Raw genomic sequence first — 12952 nt, forward strand, 5'->3', positions numbered from 1 at the left:
TATGAGTACTGTATGCATAAACAGAGAAGTTGCCAGGTTGGTTGCAGGAACTAATTTGATGGTGATATTCTCTGATGGAGCAGACTCAGGTAGTAAATCATTATTGGTTGCCTAATGAGAAGATCCTACTGTGAAAATAAACAGCTGTCCACAATAAAGAAATTGTTTACAAGAAACCATTACATGTCAGACACTTTGTTCCTTTGAGAAAGAACTGAAGGCATGAAATATTGAGCAGCTGGATTTCTTTCTGGGATGTTTATCTCAAAGAAAACTAATGGGGTTTTTTTTGCAAAGCTTTATATTTGGATTCTAAAAGCATGATCCTTATTTCTATCACTTTATTTTGCTTGGAAGGAAAGGCTGTAACTACTCTTTTTTGAAATATTTGCATATTATGTATGTTCCTGAATTGGTTATAGTTGCATGCACACTGTAGGTGAAGAACCTTTTCTCAGGCCTAACTAGTGGTGTATGTAACAGCCCTGCCTCCCCTCATGAATATCTTCCAATAAATTTTCATTCCAAGAATGTCACTCCCAGTTGCTTTGATGCTTCTCAGGTGTGGCTGTATCTAGGTGCAAAACCTCATCTCCAGTGACCTATCTTTGAACAGGGTCAACAAGAAGTCTTTCCTGTGGAAAGACCAAAACCTTGCTCACAACTTGATTCCTTTATTAAACTCTTCCACATATTTAAGTGTTAGCAAACTAAGCTGAGCTGACTATCATCAAAGGCTTGTAAAAGAATGAAGTGGTGGTGGGGAAATGTGCTCATTACCATCAGCACCAATCTGTATTTCTCTCTGGCCTTTGAGAGATACATCTTTGAGATCCTTCTGCACCTGCAAGACTTCCTGATTTCACTTGCAAGGCTTTTATGTGCTAAATAGTTAAAGGGCAGCTGTGTCCTTCAGCTGAGCCACACGGGCTTCAGAGTGAAAGAACAGCAGCAGGAACACAGGGACTGCTGCTACTAGGGAGTTTGTGTTCTTTGTAGGTTTAGTTGGTTGTCAGAGAAAGTTGTTCTCTTTGTTTCTCACACCAGTAAGTAAACCAGTAAGTACCTTAAATAGACTTGCGTGAAACATTTCTCAATCTAGAAGTTATTTCTTAGCCTCCTTGATGGTGCCTGTAGTACCACAAGTCTCAGTAGCAGTGCAAAGCTCTCTCAAAGCAAGTCTCTGATTCTCAGTCAAAGAGGTTCATTGAGAACCATCTATTGATCACTGTCATTGGATACATTAAGAAGAGTGTAGCCAATAGGTCAAAGGAGGTTATCCTTCCCTTCTACTCTGCCCCGGTGAGGCCACATCTGGGATACTGTGTCCAATTCTGGTCTCCCCAGTTCATAAAGGTTAAGAAACTACTGGAAAGAGTTCAGTGCGGGGCCACAAAGATTATTAGAGGAAAGGAGCATCTGCCCTATGAGGAAAGGCTGATGAGAGAGCTGAGTCTGTTTAGTCGGGAGGAGACCAAAGGGTATCCCACAGCACTCTCCTAGAGAAGCTGGCTTCTCATGGCTTGGATGTGCATATGCTTTGCTGGATAAAAATTGTTTGGATGGCCGGGTCCAGCGAGTTGTGTTAAATGGAGCTAAATCCAGTTGGTGATCAAACAGGAGAGGCGTTCCCTAGGGCTCAGTGCTGGGGCTGCTCCTGTTTAACATCTTTATTGATGATTTGGATGAGGGAATAGAGTGCACCCTCAGTAAGTTTGCAGATGACATTGAGTAGAATTGTTGATCTGCTTGAGGGCAGGGAGGCTCTGCAGAGGGATCTGGACAGGCTTGATTGATGGGCTGAGGCCAGTGACATGAGGTTCAATAAGGCCAAATGTCAGGTCCTGCACTTTGGCCACAACAACCCCCAGCAGCTCTACAGGCCTGGGGAAGAGTGGCTGGAGAGCTGCCCAGCAGAGAGGGACCTGGGGGAGTTGACTGACAGATGGCTGAACAGGAGCCAGCAGTGTGCCCAGGTGGCCAAGAAAGCCAATGACATCCTGGTCTGCATCAGGAATAGTGTGACCAGGACCAAGGAGGTGATCCTATCCCTATACTCCACCTTAGTGAAGCCTCACCTCAAGTACTGTGTGCAGTTTTGGGCAACGCAGTATAGGAAGGACATGGAGGTGCTGGAGAGGGTGCAGGGAAGGGCAACTAAGCTGATTAGGGGTCTGGAGAACAGGTCTTATGAGGAGAGGCTGAGGGAGTTGGGGCTGTTCATCCTGGAGAAGAGGAGACTGAGGGGAGGCCTCATGGCTTTCTACAACTGTGACTGTGTGACTTTGACTGTCCATAGACTGAAGCAGAAGAGGATGAGACTTTCAGCTCAATTAAGATGCTCCTAAACGCTTACATTCAGCCCTATCCTCACTATCAGATTCGGAAAGAGGAAAATAAAGGCCTTGATGGAGTGTCTTCCTGTAAAATCTCTGACCCTCCTTTGGTGATCTAGGCTTTCCAACGACAGGATACTTATTCACATTCCACAAATAAACAGATTTCCAGTTAGATAACAGGTCAGACAGGAGTCAATAAGAGAGAGTTAAGGCTTTCTGGAGTGTCATTCAAGTTCTTTTGTGTTAGGGACATTATTATGAGGATTCACTGCATTAGAAGTATTCAGAGAAGGTAAGAATGATATTTGAAGTCCGTTTAATGGTCCTCCACAGTGCCATAAAATGGGAACAGCAGTTTCCCATGTACCTGCAGGTATGTACACATTTTTAAGACATCTCTAGGTTTTCTGGCTGAGATACTGCTAGAAGTGTAGATACTGCAATGCAGAACTCTGTGAAGGGTTGCAGTTTCATCAGAGGACCTAATTCTTGCTGATCCCATAGGTTGCTCTCAGTGTCCAGGAAAGTTGTCGCTAATGGCTGTTAGCATACTCTTAAGTCATGTATGTGTTTGTATAACTTGTTGAACTAGGTCTTTTGTGTTAAGATTTTCCAGGATGAGATACAAGTTGCATTAGAAGCTCCCTTGTATATCACCCCTGCTAGAGCAATAATATTTGGATTCCCAATCAGTAATTCAAAATAACACAATATTTGTGTTCATTTTGTGCACTTTTATTTAGGTATTGAGAGTGCTATGTCCTGCCTTAACACAGAATGACTGTAAGACCTGATAAATAAAGTGTAGATATTCAATATATTCCTCAACAAATACATTCCAAGAATAGATTTTGTAAGATGAAATACTGTTCTGAGTAGTGTTCAGTTTTCAAAATAATTTTTTATTTTACAAAGTATGAAGTATTTTTGAGTTCACATAAATGCTATTTTTATTCACAGATAATGCACCTCAGGTAGCAATTACCACACCAGGATCTGGTAACCATAGAAACAGCTCTACAGGCCCAACACCTGACTGCTCTCCTCCATCACCAGACACTGCACTTAAAAACATAGTGAAAGTTATACGTCCTCAGGTAGGTGTTCACTATAAGTATCCTCTTATTAGTTGTATTTTTCATTTTTAAAAAAGGCTATGATGCATGTATTCTAAGGGGATGTTATCACTCTATACATGACTAGGTCAAAAACAGAGAAAAAGAAACCAAAATGTATTTTGTACTTAGGAAGCAATCTTGATGGCAGGAGAAAATAGGATATTTAATGAATGAGCCCAACAATGTACAGAGACATAGTCTTAATGTAATGTTTTGTATTTTTATGTACTATTAGTTTTCTTCTGAGTTTATGTTCTTTGTTGATCAATATTAGCTCCGTGTTATTGTCCAGGTTTTTCCTCTTTCTGTATCTCCATTTACATGATCCCATAATGTTTCATTCCTTCCTCAGCTTACCTTCTCATATAGCTTCTTGGCTTTCATCCTTCCTAACTATATGTATTTTTAATACTGTTTGGTAAACAAGATGCTTAACATGTGGAAAACTTGAGTGCTCCTTGTAATTCTTTCAGGAGTACAGCCTTTTAAAATAAAAGCTTGGAAAGAAGTAAATCTTAGTATCTGTTTGCTTCAGTAGTATAGAGGTAATCAGCGTAGAGGAGTTTATTTTAGCATCACAGGATCATAAAGTAGCACAGGTCAGAAGAAACCTCATGGAATTATCTAGTTCCCTGCTTAAACAAGTATGACATTAGGTGTGACAACTACATGCTGAGTTGACTAATTGTGCAACTTTTTTTGGTGTGGACCAAAATAACTTCTATTCGTCTCCTACCAATGATTTGGTTTAAATGCAGATATCTGTTTTTTGCTGCTGATGTCTGCAACTGGGCCACTTTGATGCCAGTGGATGCAAGCTTTGTATAATCAGTGTGTTGCTAGCATTTGTGTTACTTGCAAAGTAAACTGATGGATACATATTACTTTAGTAAGAATTATATAGGGCAGATTGTTTTGATGACACACCAAGTGAATATGTTGTAGTGGTAGTGTTCAGCAGGTTTTGCAGAATTAAAGGTAATTACTAGGTGCACCTGCTGTGATTGGACCCATTTGTTTCCTATGGCTGACAAAGTCAGTGCACAATCATTCTAATGACTGGCTGGTGCAGCCCATCTCTCTGTGCCAGTATGGTGGTTTGGATTCCACATCCTGGGAATCAAGTTTGCAAGGGATCTAAAATAACAGTTTCTTCTCCTTTTCTTTTTTAATAGTTGTTTCTGGTTTTGCTTGCTCCTGTAGTTTCTCTGTCCCTCCCACCCTACATCAGTATGGTACTGAAATGCCTCTTTTCCTCTAAGCTGTTTTTTATAGTAGGCAGCAAGCAAACAGAAAGGTATTGGAATATTGTTGGAACAAGCTGTTGTGTGATAGCTTATTGAAAATAGCATTTAAAAAGCTGTTTCCATCATGGCATTACCAACAGATGGACCCAGAACACTGAATGGTGATGTTCTCCTGCTAGATAACTCTGAATGGATTCAGCAGATTCTGGGGAGCTATTTTCAAATTTAAATCATACCATTTACTGACTCCCAGTATTCTCATCATTCTGCAGAACAAAAGCTAGCTGTGCTATATATATGATTGGAATTTTACCACATTTTCTGAAATGTCTCTCATGTGGCCCTACATGTGGCATACTTCCTATGCAAAAAACAACAGCAGAAAGGCATACGTAGGCTGGTGCTTAATGCAAGCTGTAAATCTATGCTCTAATACACAAGAAGTTGTATACACTATGGCATTCAGATTCCATTATGCTTGTCCTTTCTCTGTGTGTTTTATGCACATTGCTTCAGTATTCTTCCTATTCTTTGTTTTTGTTGCAGACCTAATTGCCTCCCCCCCCAAGATCTCAACCCAACAGTTAAGACAAAGAACTTGTAGATGCTTGCAATGTGATGTTTGCAAATCATTAGTGTTAACTCTTCCTGCATATTTAATTCCTTTATTCCATGCCTGCTGCATTCAATTACATGGCAAGCTCTTTGAAGGTTAGCACAATGGGATTCTATTCTTGACTGACCTCTCACCACTCATGTAAAACTAATGAATACTGTTACACAATCCATGCAAAATAATCAATTTTCTGCTTTCTGTGAGGGCCTCTTTGATCTTTTCTTGCAAAATAAACATGTTTTAAACAGATCTAAAACAGCAATAATATACTTTTCCAAAACAGCTGTTGATCCTTTCCCCTCTTCATATGTCTTGTGCATCCAGCACAGGAAGGTGCCAGTGAAAGGCAGAATGGGATACTCTTCAGCAGCTAGTTTTGCACTAAGCAGGCTTTGGTAGCTTGGATGAAGCTGCCAGGGAAGTCTGGCCTTTCAACTCATGTTATTTTCATTTATAGCCTTAGTTATCTTTCCTGGAGGGATGTGTATACAACAGTTTACCCGCAGTAAAGGGAAACACTGTGTTTTTGTATAAGCAGAATCAGAGGGGACCAAAGATTCGTTCCTCCCACCAGTCTGGTGAGGGCAGGTGGTGGCAGAGAGTGGAAAAAGAGAAACCTGGTGAGCTGGCTTTGAAGGCAGAAGTAGAGGATATTCTGCCTCATATTTTATTTGGCCTTTTCTTTCTAAGACTGCATGCCAGCTCACATGATGGCAGTGCGTATCGAAGATTTTGAAGATGTTTGAATGTGAGGTTAAGCATAGTACAGTGGCCTCTCCTTTCTCCTGCTCCAGGCACTCACTTATGAAAAGCAGCTGGTGGGGGACGCTGTCGGCTACATGTGCTACGTGGGGTCCCTGAAGAGCAGGCAGGCAGTGAGCACTGCCAGCTCGTGAGGTGAAAGTATCACAGCTGTGTTAGATAGAGGCAATCTCAGACACAAAGTGTGAATTCTGAGAGACCAGGGTCATGGACAGTAAAGGGATTCCTCAGAGTACTCTCAATTTTTTTTTTTTCATTTTCCTTCTAATTTTCTCTTAACCTGGGCCTAATTACTCACCTTCCTATATTAAAAACATGCCATCACAAAACCTGCCTCAGAATTTCTACTTTTCCTCAACCTTTCACCAACTTTTCTGGAAACTTGCCTTTTATTCAATTAATTATAATTAATTTTGAGGTGAGAAACCTGCATGTTGTTGTGGCCTACCACTTGTTTCTTAGGAGATCCCATTGCTCTCTGAAATGTACCTAAAACTTTATTTGGATATGTCTCAACTATTCGATTCAGTGTACTATTACTACAGCTGAACCTTATTTTAACTGGAATGATGCATCTCCCTGGCATGGTCTAGCACTCTGGAGAGATTCTAACTCAGATCTTGAAGCAATATTAAGTTCAGTGCCACCCACCTGTACTGCTTCTAGCGCTGAAGCTAGCACACTTAAGAGTAATTGAGGCATCTGTGTGCTCTCTCATCTATGTACCTTAGCTATGGCTTATACTTATGATCTAGCATGTTGCAAATACATGCCTTGTTTTCAAATTTTCACAGCGTCAGTCTCTGAAAAAGAGGGTTTGTTGAAAAGTTGCATCTATGCAGATAAGAAACAAACAGGATTTACTTCAGGGTTTGAATCACATAGGTAATTTTTTTTCAAGATTGTCCAGAAAAGTCTTGGTAAGTTTTTACCTCATTAATTGCTAATTAATGAAGACTGAGAAAGTAATAGTTTCAAGTTAAAGATGTATGCCCCTGGAGTACACTAACAACACATGGGAGAAAGAAAAAAAAGAGATGTGGTAAGAGACCAAGTAGGTTAATGAATTAACTAAAGTCCTCTGAAATCTTAGGCTCTCTTTCAAGTTTTAACTTGGTTATGTTAGTACATATCGTAAAATAAAACTCACCTTAGCAGAGTGAAATTTTAGAAAGTGATAGCTTGTCCTACCTCAGTTCCTATTGCTCTTGTCCTGGATGAAGCCTGAACAAAATCGGGCTGTGTGTGACGTTTCATGTATTTTTGTATTAGCCACTCAATTTAGAAAGACTCTCTTTATTTATTTGTTCAGCTCAATTTGAACAAATAAACTAGATACAGAGATGGAGAAAGAGCACCTTTTTTCCTAGGAGGCTGTTTCTTTTGCTAGTGCTGTTTACTTGTAGTCACTGGCCAATTCTCATAAAATTGAATTCCGACATATTATCTTTTACATTCTTTATAAATGTAATCCATCATTTGCATATTCTCTTCTTGTCTTTCTCAGATGTGTTTCAAATGGCTAACTGTAGGTGTAGCTTTTGATATCTCAAGGAGGATTATTTAAATATTACTTGGATATTATCTATCATTAATTAGCATTTTCCCCATTTTATGTGAATAACCAAACTCCCTAAGTTACTTGCTTCAGTGATGTAAAGAGGGCTTCTGGTAGAAACACAACAGAACAGTGAATTTCAGTGTTTCTGACGTAATTGAATTTCATTATCCTTGTTGTTGCTGGTTTTATTGCAAAGATCTAAAATAATTTACTCTTTATAATACAGGTTTTTTTCCTTGTGGGTTTGGATGTACTGTTGTTACCTTAGCCATAATATTTTCTCTTTATCTTTTTAAACCTCTTTAAACAAAGATACAAGTCCATCTATGGTTCATCATTCCTCTGGTTAAGACATCTAGCAATATAATAGAAGATAATAGTTTAAATGTTAGAGGATGGAAGAATGCATTTTTCTGCAAACAGTAATAGAATTCTGCAGGACATCTATAGCTTCTGTTAGACCTATCACACTTGTTTGGGCTACCAGGTGCACCTTGCCTAGTGTACAACTACATTGTGCATGCACAGTGAGCCTGGCATAACTAGGATGATGTAGTTCATAGGGAAAGACAGGGACCATGATGTTCCATTCCCTATAGCAGCCTGCACATGTAGGAACAGACCAGCCATGACAGATGCGTGCTCCAGAGCCTCTCTAGTTGACCTAAAAAGTGAAAGTAGTTTACATTCAAGGAAAATCCATCTGATGCTTTTGCAGTTAGGTGCAGGAATTTGAACAAAACCTTACCCAAAAATAATCTTACAGGCAGCTCTGGAACTTTGCAGTTCCAGAAAATAAATTTTCAGAATTAATCTTTCAATAAACAGGATTTTCAAATGGATTAGTGTCACTATGTTCCCATGGTGAAATAACCCTGGTTCCTCCCTATGCCAACACCCTCCTGCAGTACCCTTAGTTCTTCCCAAATGAAATGCATCCCTGGTCCCACTTAGCTTGAGTTGGCACATGCCTGTCTCTGGAAACAGTGAAAGCCTCACTGCAGTGCACAAATGCATGAAAAGTCTGTAATGAATTTACTGAAGTTGTTTTGCAACACACAAAATTCTGGTTTGTTATATTTTATCATAAAAAGGAGGGCTGGAGAGCTCAGGTATACAATAAATTCTCACCACTCACTTTCTGAATAAGATCACAGGACATCTGGGATGTAAGGACCTTCTTTCTCCAGGGAACTGCTTTCTGTGCTCAGCCCAAGTTACAACATCAGTCAGGTGGGGAATAACCAGGAAAATCTCCATGGAGAAATACCATGCAGGCACACTATGTTTCCTGTTCAGGTTCACACTTTTTCTGGTACGCTTTGGGGCTGGACTTTGTGCAACCATGTGCAGCGTCCATGCTTAGCACAGGATACTTAAACAAACTTTACTGAGAGTTACGATTTTGTGAGGGATCAAACCCATCAACTCCTAGGTAAAAGCCACCTCTGTGTATGTGATTTTATGAAGTTCCGAAAGGTGCTGAACATTTCAAAGGTGCTAGCTGAGCATTCCCCAAACCCAATAAAATAAAGATGTATTCTACAGCTCACAGATGGGCACAATTGGTCCTCATCATTGTTTTGCCTCATCGTGAGATTTCTCCTGTGTTATGTAGTGTTTCCAATATTGCATATATCCCTTAGGGCTGCAAGCTCTGCAAGGCAGTTGACAGAAATCTAGGTATGGAGATATATTTCAGAAAATACTCTCCTGAAGAGCCCTTAAAAAAAGGAAAACAGAGAAATAAGAGACATACTGTCAATGCCATAAAGTTGTGGTAACCAATTCATCTATATGTAACTTAAAATAGGACAGACATTATGAAATTCTGTTATTCTGAAATACTCAGTACCAATTACAAAAAAAAAAAAAAAAAAAAAAAGTTATGGCTGGAATTGTCTGACAGGACTGATTTTTCTGCTTCTGTATTACCACAGAATTAATGGGTAGAAGACATGTAACAGCTCCAGAAGAAGATATTTAAAAAAATATATATTCCTTAGTGCATAATGGAAATTCTGTGACTACTTAATAACAACATTAATAAAAAATACTATTAAAAGGGTGCATTGTAAGATTTCATTTGATGACAAGTAGCTATAAAACTTGATTCTGTTTAGATTATTTTAATTACAGCTGAGATAATATGAAAACATAAACAGATCTACCCAGTGCACAGTACTAATGAAAATAGCAAGCGGTGAGTGCATTTAATTGCAGTTGAACAGGATAATAAAGCACAAGTACAAATAAAAGCAGAACAACACTTTACTGACAGGAGTGCTATGTTTTTAAAATATCGCTTCTACCGACATGTATTTTCTTGGTTGAAGTTGGTTGCTTCCCTGGAGTGATTCTCCAGCTTGTGTTTCCTGATTGAATATAAACATAGATCATACAGGAAAACAGAACATTTTTCATAGCTGATCTTGTAACAGACCAAATTGATGAAATAATGAGCACAAAGATAGTTCAGATACTGAAAGTTAGCTATGTGTGTCTACACCAGTAAAATGAGCTCTGAGCTCTGGAAGGTTGCTTTCTATACTGTTCAATTGTTAGCACAGTCCTGGGTATAGCTTTGTTCCTGTACAATTTTTTGTCTCTAAATGTAAGCACTGTGAGTCCTGACTTGGAATCTGAATGGGCCAAGGACCGTTCCTGGTAGGTAATTCTGTTTTGAAGACCTTGCTCTGTAGGCTAAGTTTAATAGTAGGGTCATGAACATATCCATACCAGATGCCCTGCCCTAGTATGTAAAATACTTGAAAATGGTAACACACTCAGCATCTGGAAGATTAAAGCTTTATTTACAGTGCTTTGATGGGTATCTCACCAGATTCATAGCATTTTCCTTTGTTTCTGTGTAGTGCTGGGTGGTTTTGAGCCCTGTAGTTACCAAGGAATCCTTTATCATCACAAAATGCACCGCATGTTCACATGTGCATGATACCTGTGGAATGCAACTTAAAAAACAGCCATCACTTTCACCCTTCGAAGTTTTAAAGACACAAATGAAATTATAAGAAAAATTTTGATAATCTGTAGGCCAGAATGGGATGTTGCTGACAGCTGGAAGCTGATTTAAAAAAAAAAAAAAAAAAAAGGCCTTTAATCTATTTTCCAACACTTTTTTTTTGTTTGTTTTGTTTTGTTAAGTAGTCTTTGAAAGTTGGAAGCTTTTTACAACTGAGGAATAAGATATTCCTCTTATTTACCAAATCTGTCTCTTGCAATTTGGAGCTCGTTTCAGGCAACATTTTCCCAGGATAGGAATAATGGTGTATCTTCAAAATAAGGTCACATCCATCAAAGAGGAAACCACTACAAAGGTGTTACAGTTTTTAGTGTTCAGGACTCACATATCTCACAACCCACAGCTGCAATATGGATGCAATTAAAAGGGAAGCAGAAGCCAAGGGAAATGGAAACTGGGATAAGAACCGTTCTTTTCCTTATTTATTCCATTTGTCATCTAACATAAGACCAGAGGTGGAAGATGGAAGGGGGCAGCAACTACCTCACCTTTAGTTGTTTACTGTGATGGAAGACTCCTAAAGGAGCAGCTAGTATCACATGCACAGAGAACAGAATCACAGGAACAGAAAGCACTATGAATATATATGGTACTTAGATTCGCATTGCATGACTTTCTAACCACAGGATACAGGAAAGAGCTATGTGTCTGTGCCACCCTTGAGTGTGTCACCAACAGTGAAATGATGAAAGTATGCTGATGGGCCATGAGATTACGGTGAAGAAGTATTCACTTGCTGCTCACACAGGATGCAAGAGGCATCTTTCTCTAAATTAAAAATCAGTCAAACAGAAGTTCTGAGGACTGTGGCAGTATGATGCTATTAAACATGAGTTTACGTTTTAAATGCAGTATGCTTTTAGTAATGAAAAATTCCTATGATTTTGTAAGTTCCTTGTTGTGGCTGCTTGTGATATATTTGTTGCCAGCCATTGTGTTGTTTCTGCCTCTGGGCTTAAACTAAATTAAGATGTAGAGAAGTAGAAACAAGAATGTCAAGATGGGTGCTGAAACCGCCTATATGTTATTTTTAGTTGTAGTCATAATTTAATATAAGGTTCTATGAAATGAAAAAAGAGAAAATTAGATTTCCTAACTAAAATGTTAATGTGTCTTCAGCTTGTTTACCATGGTATTTTGAGGGTTGACAGAATCATTGATTCAGGAGCCTAGTAATAGTTCAGTGAAATCTTACAGTTCTAGGTGACATAGATGAATCAAACCCAGATACATTGTAATCTCCAGTGTTTACAATTTCAGGGCTTCTTGATCATCTTAGTTCAGATCCTATAGATCACATAACTCTGGGCAGCAGCACTGACTGATGAAAATATATCAGGCCTGCTGATTTCTGCAAGTCAAAACTGAGGTACTGGGGAGAACCTGTCTTCTCACAGGCTGTGTTTTGCCAACAAAATTATTAACCTTATGGGATTTTATGTAAGCGTACATGACCAAAGGAAACAAAGATAGAAACTGAGATGGTGTGTTGGGAATATTGAGGCAAAGGACCGAGACTAAGAAACCGTAAATGTAATCACAGAATCACAGAATCCTAGGGGTTGGAAGGGACCTTGAAAGATCATGGAATCCAACCCCCCTGCCGGAGCAGAATCACCTAGATATAAAAGTTATATTGAAAGGGAGGGCAGGAGTTAAAATTGAATGCATTGAAGGACAATGAGAGGGATGTGGTGACTGATAAATTCAATAGGAGATAGCACCATTAGGGAGTTCACTTGGGAGACCTTGATGACAAAGCCACAGAGAAAGCTGAGAAGCAAGTATTGGAAGACCAAGTAGATCTGGAATCAGCTAGGATACTGTGATGAGTGTTTTAGAGTAAAATAAGTAGTTTTTGAGGGAATATAACAACAGACATGGGAAAACTGAGAAAAAGAAAGAAGTGAAAGGAAAGTTGAGTGGGTAGTTTTTACATTGTGTAGGGTAGCTGGAATTTGGCCGAAGTTCCTCTAGGCTCATTGGCTCTCAATGACTTAATAAGCCACACATCTGTCCTCTGCGAGTGCTCTAGACCCTAGTTCAGCGTCTGTAAAATGGGCCTAATAGCTCTGCCATAGTGCAGAAGATTGTTGTGAGAATTAATTCTTTAAAGACACTGATGGGACTATGTGTCAAGGTCAGTACATATGGTACTAATCCCAAAGATAAGAGAAGGTGGAGTTACAAGCTTGTATTGCAGAGTATTTCAAAGTGTGTAATATTTTTATGTTAAATTGAGAAAGGAATTTTACCCTACTGCCTCTGC

At 39.2% G+C, this 12952-nt stretch overlaps 1 protein-coding gene across 10 annotated transcripts in view; it reads left to right on the plus strand.

Moving 5' to 3' along the window:
* Nucleotides 1–12952, plus strand: part of ANKS1B (ankyrin repeat and sterile alpha motif domain containing 1B) — a 432033-nt gene that overhangs the window by 148408 nt on the left and 270673 nt on the right. For all 10 annotated transcript variants that reach the window (XM_051612894.1, XM_051612912.1, XM_051612951.1 and 7 more), the window contains one exon: nucleotides 3300–3436. In XM_051612894.1, the coding sequence (XP_051468854.1) occupies nucleotides 3300–3436 (137 nt within the window). The remainder of the gene's footprint in view (nucleotides 1–3299; nucleotides 3437–12952) is intronic.

Source organism: Apus apus, chromosome 1, assembly GCF_020740795.1.
Source record: "Apus apus isolate bApuApu2 chromosome 1, bApuApu2.pri.cur, whole genome shotgun sequence".
Taxonomy (NCBI): Eukaryota; Metazoa; Chordata; class Aves; order Apodiformes; family Apodidae; genus Apus; species Apus apus.